This window comes from Coenobita brevimanus, chromosome 110, assembly GCF_032717465.1.
Source record: "Coenobita brevimanus isolate Jiangsu-jjx chromosome 110, ASM3271746v2, whole genome shotgun sequence".
In the NCBI taxonomy this organism is placed as follows: Eukaryota; Metazoa; Arthropoda; class Malacostraca; order Decapoda; family Coenobitidae; genus Coenobita; species Coenobita brevimanus.
In genome coordinates, this window is record NC_137063.1 from 32,939,739 (window position 1) to 32,955,457 (window position 15,719).

General features: G+C 43.5%; 1 protein-coding gene across 1 annotated transcript in view; it reads left to right on the forward strand.

Annotated features, from left to right (window-relative positions):
• The window catches only part of Ack (activated Cdc42 kinase), a 438,035-nt gene that overhangs the window by 60,345 nt on the left and 361,971 nt on the right, over positions 1 to 15,719 (forward strand). The window contains exon 2 of the mRNA XM_080286247.1: positions 2,010 to 2,246. Within this exon, the coding sequence (XP_080142373.1) occupies positions 2,010 to 2,246 (237 nt within the window). The remainder of the gene's footprint in view (positions 1 to 2,009; positions 2,247 to 15,719) is intronic.

Here is a 15,719-nt window from a genome sequence, read left to right on the forward strand (position 1 = left end):
CTCACCAGGGTGCGAGCACCCACATACTTAGCCATAACCACTCTAACCAGCCACTCCTCAATCACAAGCGTTCTTGTTGTCCCCTTCACCGCCTCCCGAGGGACTCTGTCAAAGGCCATCTCCAAATCAACAGAAACAAAGTACAGCACACTCCCTTTCCTTTTCTACATGTATTTCCTGAAGCTGCCAAACAGTGAATGTGGCATTAGTGGTCCCTTTGCATGGCATAAACCCAAACTGCATCTCTTCAGTGTTCACTCTTTCCCATATCACGCCTTCTAGAACTGTTTCCCCTATCTTCATTGTCTGGTCCAAAGTTTTATGCCCCTATAATGTCCTCTTTCCAGGGTATTACCCTTCCCCTTATACACGTTAATAATCAAACTCTTCATCTAGCCATCTGTGAGAAGTCACCTATGTGTAATCAGATTTTTCAGATCAGTAACTAAACCGACTCCACTATCTGTTCAGGCCTTTCTTAAAGTTGAGAGTTTGTTCTGTACGTACTTGAGTTGAAAGAATTAAGGTCATTTAGGCATGGTGAAACAATGGTGAAAATCACCACATTGCAAAAGTACAGTGCTGATTGTTCTGGGAGCACTGCTTAATGTAAATCCATCCATCCATCATCCAATCCTCTGTTGCCCCATAGAGGAGCGTAGGAACCCGGGGCTAGGCAAGTTGGTCCTGACATGTAAGACGAGAGTGACCAGTCTCACTCATCCCTGATTTGCATTATGTGAGCAGTAAACCCCAACCACCCCCTGGATATAAACCTTCACCAGCTCAATCCAGCTGGAGCACTGTAATGACTCACTAAACCACGAGGTGCCAAAATTTGGTTATATGGTTACCACCCAGCGTAGTAAATGGTTTCCTGGTGTACAGGAAACCATTTGGCTTGTCATTCAATGTAGAGTCACCCACAGGCAGAAGGAAGAGGAAAGAATGAAGGGAAGAAAGACAGAAGAGTGACTTTACGCTCCCTCTTGTCTTTCTTTCCGTAATAGATTTTTAAAAAGAACATGTACAGTATCATCATTTTCTCAGTATAGTACTGTAATTAAATGTTGCAAGTTTTCATCAGCCAACCATATATTGATGTAGGCTAATGTTACTCTACTTCAGCATGAGAGGGTAAAGACACTTCCTGAGAATTTCCGTGGTGTATCTACTCTGCCTCAGAATAGCCCTATTAACATTTCAGCCATTTTAGCATGATACATAATAGAACGTGATGTCATGCCATTTAATTTACAAGTAGGTAATAGGCATGGGGGAGGTAGTGGCTGAATTGGTAGAGATGTGGCCGGCAGTCTAATTGGACCCAGGTTCAGATCCACTGTGGCGGGGAATATAGTTTAAGGATTTGAATTTCATGAAGTAGACTTTACTGATCTACCAGAAGACCTGCCGACGTGGTGTAAAAATATCCCATCTAATACTTGTACACCAGTCCTGTATGAGACAGCCCCAGCATTTATTCAGTATGGATGGTGGGCTTTTGTCCCGAAGTGGTGAAATGTGGAGGTGTATGATCTGTAGTAGGACCACTGGATCTTGGGAACAGACTGTGAAGCCTATGGCCAGAGTTGGACACACACAAAAATTGTAACGGGTGTTCTTATAATAAGTGTAAGAATCCAGGTCCCATTGTGTTTAATATTGTTACCTGCAAATTAAGAAAGCATAGCAAAGTCAGTCCTCTTTGTAAGTCAGTGATGTTCTCCAAAATACATGTACTGTATTGTATTTTTCCTTACAGCTGGTACTGGGTATTGTTCTGTAATTTCAGGGATACGTTCAGAACACCTTTTATATTGCAAATAAACTTTAGGGTGTACTTTTTCTTGTGCTTGATATGGACTTAATAGTTAAACTGAATTTCAAAAAAGGGCAGTTTATAGCAATTATTTATTGTATTACAGTATATACTGTATTTTCGTGTATCAAAGTTTTCATAACTAGAGCATGCTTCACATTAATGTATTATTCGACACTTTCCTCAGGTGACAAGGTTGTACCATTTTAAGGATGTCCATCCTGAAGATCTAGAACGCATTGGTATGAGTAGGCCAGCTGCCCGGCGCCTGCTGGAGACTGTTAAAAAGAAGCATGCAGCAGCCAAACGACGCAACCTCATGGCCAAAATCCTCTCAAGTGGCAGCACTTCCACTCTTAATAAGCACAAGCCATTGTCAGAAGATGAACATTCTTTGGGACTTACCTGCTTAATTCCTGTAAAGGTACGAAGAGAGACCGTAGGATTTTTTTTTTTTAACAAGCATTACTGAATACTATTTGCTTTTTAGAGTGCCCAGTTTTAGATGCAAGAGCATTTCTAGAAGTGGTCTGGCCAGTCAATCACACCCTAAGGATTTACACATGCATGGTGCTTCACTTTTGCAAAACTCTATGTATGTTGCTTCCTTGTGGTTCCCTAAAGATTTTCATCAAGAACATTTTCAGTCTGGCAGAGTCCTAGATGGTGTTTCATTTTAGCAAAGCCCCATATGGTCCTGTATCTGCCAAGTACTTCTGTATGTGTTGTTCAGTTAACAAAAGAGTATGTGCCTGTCATGTTCCACGGGTATGAAAGTGAACAATTTTCATCGGACGCAGATGGCTGTTATATCGATACCTGAGACTATAGCAGTAATTCTTAACCTTTTTTTCCTGTTCACATACCTTTCAAAGCAACGGACAGTTCTTGCCCTCCTGCTCCAGTTTCTTCTCTATCTATCTATCTATTGCCAGGCACCTTAATCCCATAAGGGGTGGCCACAAACAAATTGCCTCCATGTCGCCCTGTCCCCCGCCATTTCATTGCCCTGCTCCCAACTCACATCCCCCTCTCGCATATACCTCTCCACTCCATCCCTCCATCTCATCCATGGCCTCCCCCTCCCTCTACCCCCGCTACCTCACTCACATACACTCTCCTCATCAGTTTCTCACTCTCTATCGTCTCCACATGTCCAAACAACCTCAGTGTGTTTCTCCTAATGCTCCCTATCACATTGACATCCACACCACAACGCCTCTTCACTTCCTCATTTGTCAGTCTTTTTTTCCATGTGACTCCACATGCTCCTCTCAAATAACTCATATCCACTGCTCACACTGTTGATTTCTGTCCTTCCAACAAGGTCCAAGCTTCAGTTCCATATGTTAGAGTTGGTAGCTCAATACTGTCATGTAGTTGCTTTTTCACTTCCATGCTAACTTCCCTGTTTCTTATCACTGCTTTCAAGGAACCAGCAACGTTCTTCCCTGTTGCACACTTTCAAGCACTTCATCCTCTAAACTTCCATCCTTACTCATCACACTACCCAAGTACTTAAATGCATTCACATTTTTCATTTTCTCCCCATCCAGCCTCACTGTACATTCACTGACTTCACTTCTCTCAGCAACCATAACTATACTCTTCCCTACATTCACCTTTAGATTCCTTTTCCTACACACTCTTCCAAACTCATCCACCAAGCCTTGCAGCTCCCCTTCGTCTTCACTTAACAACACAGTATCATCTGCAAACAACAGTGCAGGGAGTTTTCAAACACTGCCCTCTCTCACTAGGGCCGCTTCAGCATCCACTGCCTTACCTTGTATCTTTTGTATAACCCCATCCATGTACAGATTGAACAACCATGGAGACATGACACATCCTTGTTTCAATCCAATCTTCAAATAGAAAAATTCACTCAGTTCACCATCCACATGCACTGCAGCCTTAGCACCCTCATACCATACTCTTCACGGCCTTCAGCAACTTCCCATCTACTCCATATATTCTTAATACTTTCCACAATCCTTGTCTGTCCACCCTGTCATATGCTTTCGCCAAATCCATGAAGGCTGCATACAACTTCTTCCCTTCTCTAGAAACTTTTCCACTAAATATCTAAGAATGAATATCTGATCTACACAACCTCTTCCCTTCCTAAAGTCTCCCTGTTCTTCTCCAAGTAATTCCTCTGTTATTTCCCCAACTTTGTCAATAGGTATCCTACCATATACTTACCCTATTACACTAAGAAGACAAATGCCCCTATGATTACCACATGCTTCTTTTTCCCCTTTTCTTTTGTACAGGGGAATGATTATACCTGACTTCCAGTCCTCCCGGACTCTACCTTCCTCCCATGTCAGTCTGCACAACTTCCACATCCATTCTAATACTGTCTCTCCCCTATGCTTCAGCATTTCACCAGTTTCTTGAGAGAATGATATTACTCTCATGGGCATCCAATAACAGATACATCAAGGTTGTTAAAATATGCTGTACTGTATTACAATTTTACATAATTGACCACTAAATGATTCATTATAAACAATGGTTCATTCATTTATTCACTGCATGTTGTGCTTTGAGAGATAATGCTTGCTGTGCAAACTTAGTGATTCTTCATTCTGTTATGGCACTGAACTATGGTGTCTTGGTACTGAGCACTACTCACATGTGCTGAGCATCCAGCCAGTTTCTGCACATGGTTTTGATATGAAGTGGAAATGAGAATCCAGTTTCACAGAGATAAGTGGTTGTGAATGGCATCAGCACAGAGTCTTTCTTGCCAGTACATGATATATTTCCAGCTGAGAAGCTCCAGATTGCTCCAGATGGCTCTTGGTAAACTTCATTTGGATTGCATGATTGCTTCTCATATCGATGAGACCTTTCTTAACCCCTAAAAGATGGGTGTCTCTATTTGCGGTCATGCCCCCCCACCCCTATCCCCTACCACCACAACCACCCCCCACCCCCCACTGCCCCCTCCACCATCCCACCATTACTACCCCACCCCTGATGCCCCCATCACCCCCCCACCCCCTATACCCCCATCACCACCCCAAATCCCCACCATCCCCCTACCCCCCATCCTCCCTGCACCATCCCACAATCTCCCCATCATCATCCCCACCCCCCACCATCACCACTTCCACAAAACCCCCACCATATCGCACCTGCTGATTATGCCCATCCTGAGCGTGTCAAAATATTCCAATGCCCGTCTCTTAGGGGTTAATGTCATTGTCATCAGTATCTCCCAAATTCATCCAGAAAGGGTGCCTGAGCCAGTTATCACAGGCTTGCGACTCTCCACATGATAAGTAGTCACTGAACAGAGTTGTGCAGCATTTGCAGTTGCTCAATTTTTGAAATAGTGTCAGGTTCCAAGGAAGTGTCTACTATGACTATTCCTTCAAGAGGTGGGAAATTTACCGTACAGCTGGGTTACTGAGCAATCTCGCCAAGTTCGGGGCAGTTATGCCAGCTACCAGAAAGTGTCTGTTATACTGTACTGTACAAATTGTTATACAGCCCCAGTCTGTCTGATCAAGCAGACCATCAACCACAGGCAAGCAGACACCCTTGCCAGGCCATCTCATGCAGTGAACTAGTGTTCTCATGTGGTTGACAGCACCTTACTACAGCAAGGTGTGGGGATTAGTGTGGAGGTTTGGTGTCTGGGTGGAAGCCACATTTGTGTCTCCACTCAGTTAACAGGGGCACCATAGTAGGCTCCAAATCACCCTGTTATTTGGCCATATGGCTATCACCCAGCATTGTAAATTGTTTACTGAATTATGGGAAACCATATAGTATAGAGTCACCTGAAGTGGAAAGAAGAGTAGTAGATAGTGACAGGAAGGATGAGAGAAATAGGAAGAGAGGGGGACAGGCACAGAAAAACAATGATAGATATGAAGGAAGAAGTAGGCAGCACTATATCAAGTGAGTGGATGATGGGTTCCCCCACCTACCATATTTTGTAGACTGGTTGAAATATAACCATCTGGAATTTATTCACTACTCATTATTTTACGCAATCCTTAATTTTCATCATGTTACGTGATGTCATGTAATATATACAGTATACTCGTTTTAAAGGAAAATATTTAGTATCAGGTTTTTTACAAAAATATTCCTGGAAATCCTAAGGTTTGGTGCTAAGTGAATAAAGCTGCCTGCATACTTCAGAATGCTGTTAGTATTATGTGGATAGTATGAGGTATGTTATCGCAATCATGGAATTTATAGCTTTAAGCATACTGTATAGCATTTACCACACTCTCTTATATGCACCATTGGGGCAGTTGCTCCAAGGTTGTATTGGATAACTGCAGCTATGATATTAATGCATATATTGGCAATAATGAGTGATGAACAGGTGTAGGCATAGTATGTTTTGACACAGTACTGTATGTAATTGCAATATGTAACTATATAGCTGTAGATAACAATATGTAAAACAGATAGTTATGTCTGAGTTCTCCAGGAAGAGACAACTACACATCTCCTTGCCTAGACTAATCAGGAATGCCAAACACCCCTGATCATGTGCTGGAATCATGACTGACAAACACGTACGTACGCACGTATGCCCACATACTTTAGCCGAAAGTTAGAGGGGGATATAAGTCCGATATCACATGTAGGAAGGCGAGTAGACAAAGGAGAACCAGAGAGAGACGGCCAGGAGAGAAGGGGAGAGATTCCCAGAGAGCGATAGGGATTAGGAGAGTGAGAATAAAGTAGGAGGACTGCAGCTAGCACAAACTGCTACTAACCATACACGGTTCACGCCAGGCTCTTAACTTTTATTCAGGTAACTGTCTCACAATAAACTCCATTGACCCCAATGTGCGTGTTCATCATCCTACTTAAAGTACGAAGAGGATAATGGAACAGAGAAGGCATACACTGACATCTTCTACAAGACATCACCAGTACTCTCTCTCCTGGTGCCACTCCCATCGATAATACAACCAGATAACCTTCTCTATATAATTACACACCTCATCTATGTCTGCTTACACAGGGTGGCTTTAGGAGTGTCAGAGTATGTGTGGATCAAATATTTGCAGTGAGACAGTGGAGAAGGCTTGTGAGAAGGACCATAAGGTGTTTATGGCATTATGGATCTGAAATAAAGAACATATGGCAAAGTAGACAGAGAAGGATTGTGGAAGGTTTTGTGCATGTACGATGTAATTGGTAAGCCGCTAGGTGCCATCAAAGGATTTTATGATGGTAGTGAGGCATGTGTAAGAGTAAATGGGCATGTAAGTGAATGGTTCTTGATCAGTGTGGGCATGTGACAAGGTTGTGTGATGTCCCTATGGTTGTTCATAGACACAAGTATATGGATGTGGTGACGAAAGAAGTAAAAGCATAAGTAATGAAGAGAGGGATGGTGTTGGTAATGAATGGTGATGGATGGAATATCTCAGATTTGTTCTATGCTGATGATACAATACTACTTGCAAATACTGGACAAGAACTTGGTAGACTAGTGCAGAGCTTTGCTGATGTCTGTGAGCATCATGCCTTGAGAGTAAATGTAGAAAAGAGTAAAGTGATGGTACTCTAGAGAGAAGGTGACTCCCAGTGTGATGTTACAGTGAATGGAGAGAGACTGGAATTGGTGAGACAGTTCAGATACCTGGGTACAATGATAGAAAAGACAGGAAAATATGCAAAAGAAGTGAAAAGTAGAGTGACACAAAGAAGGAAAGTAGCTGGTGCTATGAAGGCATAGATAAGAAACAGGCTTCAGTGTTGCAGCTGCACGAGGCTTGCATGAAGGAATGTTAGTTCCAACTTTAACATATTGGTGTGAGGCTAAGGTGTGGCACGAAAATGAAAAGTCAAAAGTGAGACCAGTGGAGATGGGACTGCTGAGGAATGTACGTGGAGTAGAGAGAGTGGATAGGATATGAAATAATGTGATTTGTGAAAGATGCTAAGTGAAGATGTCTGTGGACACCAGAATTGAAGAGAGTGTACTGAGATGGTATGGTCATGTGGAGAGAATGGATAACAATAGAGTGGTGAAAAAGGAATACCTGAGTGAATTTGAAGGAGGGATGAGGCAAGGTAAGTCAAGAAGGTGGAGGGATATGGTGGATGTGTGTGTGAGAAAAAGAGGTATGAAAGTCACTGCGTCTAAAAGGACTGGCAAGAGATCGGGCTGGCTGGAAGAATTTTGTGCAGAGAAGTACATGATCAGGGATTTGGCACCCCTTTTAATGTGACAGTGTTCGGATTAACTCTATCGGATACGTTTATGTGAAGCTGCAGAATGTGGTGAAAGTTTTTTTTGGCGTATTAGATAGAGCCAGGATTCTGGTGGCTTGAATGATGAGTGAATGGAAGCATGGCCCATTGGATTGGGCAGACATGGGCTGTCTGGACATTGCCACTCCTCACCCTTCCCTAGGGTGGGAAAGGAAGTCTAGATGATGATAACTGGCAGTAATAATTGTTGTGAATATACTTTACATACAGAAAACAACCAGCTAATGTGTTTTGTTTTATGGGTAAATTCAAGCAGTAGCCAGTAAGATGGTGTGGAATTACAAGCCCTGACTGTGGGATGGAAAGGGATGATTACAGTGGAATCTCCAAATCGCTCGATCCTAAACAGCTGATTCATAATACGTGGCAACATCATGCAGCAGTTTGCAGTACTGCAAATGCAGTCTCAAAAGTGAAGCTTTTCAGATGCCTAGAATAATATGCACCACCCTTCAAGGCTGCGCATCTAGCCAGGCGTAAACCAATTGTAGTCAGCATGGCAATTATTTAACCAATCGTATTCAAGCATAACACTATACCCAATCACAGTGCTTCCCTCCCATGCCAAGCATGAAGGATGCGTGTGCTTGATGCCCTGGCGCCCGGCTCAGTGCACTGTCTCCTTCTTGTTGTCAGTGTGTGATTCCATTGTGGTGAGAGGATCCCCCCACCCCCTCCGTGCTTCCTCTGCCTGCGCAGTGTTACCATGGCCGATCATAACCCACCTAAGCCAACATCTTCTTCGAGGAAGGGGAAGAAGAAGAAGCCAATGTTAATTTACCCTCAAAAGTTAGATGTAATAAGGAGGATTGGCGGCAGCGAGAAGAAAACCAAAGTTGTCCACCATTACATACTCGGCAAGGTGATACTTTACCAAATGGGCATGGCGATTCAACCCATATTATAACAAACTCACAGTCTCAGGTTAAGTAATTTTGGTACATATGCAGCACAGATACAGTAGTTGACTGTTGAATTGTAACTGTAAGAAGTGAATGGAAAAAAACAAAATACAGTAATCCCTCCAATAACCGATGTAATAGAGCCATAGGCATGTCCAGAAATTGGGTTTGTCCGGGAATTGGGAAAATGCCTCCTGGACAGGTACTTATGGACCCTAACCCAGCCTAACTCAGAAAACCACCTACGTAACTCCCTACTGGACATGCATAGCACATATTTAAGACCCTATTCACACAAATTAGGGACAGAAAGCATGAAATAAATGAAAAAGAACCAGAGAATTAGGAATTAGAAGTGAGTATGGAAAATATTTAGCAGTGTACAGGGTACTTACACAACACATCCGTGGCCGTTACAAAGATTAACACACCTTCTCTAAGACTCTGGCAGTGGTGAAAATGCTCCTGAAGCATGTACAGTAATCCATTGTTGTGCTGCACGTAATTCTTTGCACTGTGAATTATAACTGTCTAATACTGCACATTCTGTTCTTACTTGTGCCATGCCAGTTGCAACACACCATTTTGCACTGTGCACATAATCCTTTGCACTCTGAATTCTAATTTCATAACACATCACAATACTCTAAATTCCCATGTGGTCTAGTGGTGAGGTGTTGCAGTTTATTCACTGTTTATTCACAAAAACGAGCACATGCAGCAGCCATTGCAACGATTGTCAAGTCACGATGGTAGTTAGGCGGGAACTGGGGAGGGGAGGAAACAGGGGGCCTCTCTACTACGTGCAAAAACACAGCTGTTCGGCGCCGCGCGCCAGGTTCAAAATACAGTACATCCCCCCAATATCTGTCTCCAAAGTATGCGAGTCCACTACAGTGCGAGGTGACTCAGAAAATATAAATTTTTATTTTATTTTTTTCAATATACGAGGTGAGATTCTGCGTATGCAAATTGGCGTTTGATTCTAAGACAAAAACGAGGTTTTTTTCTTGAAGCTTCAAGTGCAAAACGAGTCTACAGCTGTGCACGAGTAAGAGAAACAAGTCTACCTGCTGCACGCCACTAAGACAAACAAGTCTACCAGCCGCGTGCTAGTCAGTGGCGCTAGCACACCCGCACCACCAGTGAGTCAGTGACCCCTCCACCAGCTGCGCACCATTTTTTTTTGGTGTGTGTGTCTGCCCATGGTGTACCTCACATTTTTTTGTTTTAATTTGACATTGTTGAGAACACCCTGTGGCATCATGGCCCGCAAAAGAATTCCAAAAATAAGAAAATTAGTCTGGAAGTGAAGTTAAAGGTCATTGAGTTGAAAAACACAGGAAAGGGCAACTCATGTATCGGGTGAGAAGTTTGAGAACTAGGCCTGGGTGAATCTATAATGAGAAACACTTGGAAGAGTAAAGACCAAATTTTATGCACCATCAAGACATATGGCGGCCAGCGACTAGACGGGCGCTTTAAAGTTGTTAATCCTGCTCTTATCCTAATGGAAAGATACCTAGCACTTTGCATACACCGCAAGGAAAAAGAGAGCGTACCCTTGGATAGCAGGCACATCAGGGAGCAAGCCAAGCTGTTTTACAAGACGTGCCTGAAGAAGTCACCATGTCGAGAAACAAGACCTTTCAAAGCTTCCAGGGGCTGGCTGGCAAGGTTTTTGAAGCGAAAACAATTTAAAAACGTTAAGTTGTATGGTGAACGTGCAAGTGCTGATCATAATGCAGCCGATTCATTTCCATCTGTTTTGAAAGCCATTATAGAAGAAGGTGGCTACACCAGAGATCAAATCTAATCTGGATGGGAGTGGATTAAATTGGAAAATGGTACCAAGGTCAACATACATTAGTAAAGCTCAAAAACAAGCCAGAGGAAGGAAGATTGATAAGTCCCGCGTCATACTCATGTTCACCTGCAATCTTTCAGGATCATGCAAGATGAAGCCAGTCATCTTGCACATTTGCTAAGCATCGTAGGTGCTATAGGCATGTAAGGAGTATGGATGCAATGGAAGGTTTCTACTGGTACAGCTCCTTTAATGGTTGGATGACCTCGTCGATCATGCAGTCATGGATGAACAACCACTTTGTTCCCGATGCCCGCCTGCTTTGCCGCCAACTTGACCTTCCCTTTAAGATTCTCCTTTTGATGGATAATTTTCCTTGCCACCTTGCCTACCTGGATGATATCCATCCCAGTGTTAAAATTCCCTTTTTGCCTCCCAACACAACCTCATTGGTGCAGCCCCTCGACCAGGAGGTGATCTGCAATGTTAAGAATTTTTACTACACCCGTGTCTATGACTACCTCAGATCCAAAACAAAAACAAATGAAGAATTGCAACAAATTGCTACAGAAGACCTCTTTAATGACCTGGATGTGGATGACCCTGACCCTGAAGAGCTACCAGACCCACAGCCGGCAACTGTGCAGTCAACACCTGAAATGACTGTGACACACTTCTGGAAGTCATTCACTGTACGCAACACCGTGGACTTTTTGCAGGAAGCATGGGACAATGTAAACTCTGCAACAATTCATCACGCATGGTGTGCTCTAGTCCCCCACCTGTGTCCCAAAGACCCTGGTAGCCAGGTCCAAAAGGTGTCTGAATCAGACTGAACAGTGTTGGCGGCAGCATAGTCAGTGGCAGGATTTGAAAGTGTAACTGCTATAGAACTTCAAGAAATACGGACAGTAGGGGAAGAAGAAACCCCTGAAAGTGCAATGATTTGTGTGGATGAAGAGGATGAGTTGGCCAGGCAAAAGCAAGAGAGTGCAGTGGTTGCACCACAGATGCAACCACCAGATGAAGCAGTGAACATGAGAAACCTCTCCAAGATTTTGATGGCAATGGATAACCTCAAAGAAGTCATCAAGACCAGTGACAGTCATAAATTCCATGCAATGGAAATGTGCCAGGGATTAGAGAGTGCTTTGTTATTACACCGATAAACACCAAGAGGGAGTGAATAAGCGACAGCAAACATTAATCACCAAATTCCTTAGTTGCCTCACCTCCGCCGCCACCATCACAGCCACCACCACCACCACCACCACCGCCTCCATCTCTTCAACATCATCAAGTCAAGAGGAAGAGAATGACTTTGAAGGATTCTTACAAGCGACTGAGGCAGTGAAAGGAGAAAATATCAGTGACAGTGACAGTGACAGTGATGATGCCAGGACAAACAGCCTTAAGCACTCATCTGCCTGTGGACCAGACAACATAAGCAACATTCACCTTAAACACCTTGGACCACAGGGCATACAAGCACTCACCAACATATCAAACTACAGCTACTCACACAACATAACACCCAGCATCTGGAAGCAGGGCATTATCATCATTATCCCTAAACCCAACGAAGACCCCACGTTACCCTCCTCACACCGCCCCATCACACTCCTCTGCACCCCCTCTAAAGTCACTGAACGACTGGTACTACAACTAGTCACACCTCACATTCCCCGAACGCAATCACAACATGGCTTCAGGCCACTACACTCCACAAACACTCTTCTTACAGACCTTGCACAGAGAGTTTTCGATGGCATGAATTCAGTTAGACCACCCAAACAGAACACTCCTAATCACACTAGACATCAGCAAAGCTTTTGATGCCATCCCCCGCCACAACCTCACAAACAAAATACTCAACATAAACATGCACAATAACACAAAAAGATGGCTGGCAAACTACTTAGCAGGCAGATGTGCACATGTAACATTTGCCGTACAGTCCTCTAACATCAGAAACTTCACAAACGGCGTCCCCCAAGGATCTGTTTTGTCCCCTACACAATTTAACCTATACATGCATGACATACCCACTCTCCACACACCATATACACTCAGTCCTCATAAATCTCGGCAATTTGGGTGTGGACCACTGCCGTGATTTATGAATTCCGTGATTTATGAATACAGGTAAGCCCTTAATTCACGCGAACTTTTTTCACGCGATTTCGGTTATCCACGAATTTTTCGTACAATGATTAAAACATAAAATTATAGTATTCAAATAAATAATTTTAATATACAAGACAAATAAATAAAAAATAAAAATGTCTACCTGCTGCCCATGTGCATACATATATGTATGTGTGTGTGTGTGTGTGTGTGTGTGTGTGTGTGTGTGGGAGGTCGGTCTACCGCGCGCCACACAGTCAGTTTGAATCCGACGGTCGAACCATGCATAACTCGTGAATCGTTATTTGTGGCTTATTTTTCTGCCTTCCAGTGATTGCTTGCCTTGTCTGCCAACATGGGGGCTAAGCATAGTGCTAGTGATGCATGTGGTAACACACCAAAACGGACTCGTAAAGTGATGTTGCTGACAGAGAAAGTTAAAGTGTTGGACAAACTTAAGGGAGGAATGTCAGTGACAATTCTCCGTCAGGACGATTCCCCGTCATTTATTTACGTACCAGTTTATTTAGCATGTACAGTACACTAGTTTTTTACTTATATGAGTTATAAAATCTCTCTGAAAATTAGTTATTAAAGTATTAATTAATCAATAATAAGTATAATTATAGAATGACAGGGAATTGTCCATGTTTTGATGGTGAATTGACTTCATGGTGAATTGTCTCTGAACCGTGTGTTTGGGTTGAGTCAACTGTTCTTACAATAAAGAGGACAGAACGTAGCATACGGGAGTCAGTGAGGGCTAGTGCACCAGACTGTGCTAAAGTGTCTCCGCCTACGCCTGTGAACTGGCTCGGAACTGTATGTTTGGGGTGAATGAGTCAACTGTTTGGACAATAAAGAAGGCAGAATGTAGCCTATGGGAGGCAGTGAGGGTTTGTGCACCAGACTGCTGAAGCGTCTCCACCTACGCTTGTGCTTGTCAGGTTTCAGTGTTAAATTTCTTACATTTTTGTTGTTTTTCATACTTTATGCCAGTTTATAAGGTGTATGTAGTGCATAAACAGTATTATTCAGATGTAATATACATAATAGACATGCGAAATTATGTGCACACAAGGGCAGAATGTATATGCGAATTTACCACATACGCGAAGGGTCTGGGAACGTAACCCTCGCGTGAATTAAGGGCTTACCTGTAATAACTCTTATGTGAAAAATTAATTTGGGTCTGGACTTTGGCCAACCCGCCCCCACAGCGCCCTACCTACACCTATCTAGGCACCATCAAACACAAACATACAAATTTAGAAATATTCAGTGCATGTATTAAATAGAAATAAGCCATGTTAAGGGATCTCACCTTAATCCTATGATGAAATTGCTCAAGTGAATGGAGTGGGGTGGTGTTGGGAAGAACTTAGAACCCCTCATCACTTGTTCTTCCTAAACTCTTTCACCAGCTTTGAAAACTTCTCTCCCCTCTCAACATGATGAATGAGCTCCAAATGTTGACTGTACAACAACTGTGGCAGCTTCTTTACGCCATATTGCTGAGAGCGCTTCATCAGGGGGTCGGGAGGGGCCATGGCAGGTAGGAGGCAGGGGGAAGCTGCACAAAAAAAGCAGGTAACTCTCGTATTCCATGCCATCGGTCGGTAGTGTGCAGACTGGCGGGACAAGAACAACAACAACATGGCGGCATTAGTATGCACACTTGCCAGCATGGACGCATGGTGATTGGTTGTTGGGTCGCGATTTTCAGTTTGAACGCCGCAGTTTACGGTTCTCCTTGGAAAAGGCCCACTTGGGTGCCTAGATCCGCGATTTTCATGACTTAACAGTGATTTAAGGTTGCCAGCAGTCTGACGGATCACGAATCACGAATCCGTGATTTATGAACACGCGATTTACAAGGATTGAGTGTACACACATAGCTTCCTATGCAGATGATATAACACATACATGTACGCACCAAAACGCAAACACAGCTGCACACGTCATCCAACCTTACCTCAACACACTACACGAATGGTTCACCACAAACAGACTCAAAATAGCCCCAGCCAAATCTACAGTTACCCCTCTCACAAACTGGACAGCAGAAAATAGTCACATCCCACACCTCACCCTAAACAACACTCCCCTACCACATGCACACACACCCAAAATTCTTGGTGTAACATACAATACATCAATGTTATTTAAACAACACATCACAAACATTAAAAATAAAATAACACCAAGACTCAGTGCCTTCAGGTCACTTGCCCATACAACATTCGGACACAACAAAGAAACCACCACCACAGTGTACAAACAATGCATACGTTCAGTGATGAATTATGCAAGCCCTGCCTAGGCTCCTAACCTCACCAAAAAACACTACAACACTCTACAGACCATACAGAACAAGGCCCTAAAAATAATCACAGACTGCACAGCAACTACACCCACAGACCATCTTCATCAAGAAACCAAAGTCCTCAAAGTCAAGGATCACCTAGATATGAGAGGCACTCAGTTTCTTGCTGCAGCCTCCACAAACCCACAACATCCACTACAGTACATGGCAGCACATCCATCCACACCAAGGAACATCAAAACAACACCCAGCACACGATATCATACACAAATACTGTCATCTCTCCCCCCTCGCCCACCTCAGACCAGCTTCCAGAAGCATATCCACACTCAGATCACTCGCCGCTCCATTCAGTCACTTAAAGACAACACACAGCTGCATGCACGGCCTCCTGACATCCACCCTTCTGAATCCTGTCTCCCTTGTGAGGACAGGGTCCACCTGGCCAGGCTGAGATGTGGGCACCATCCA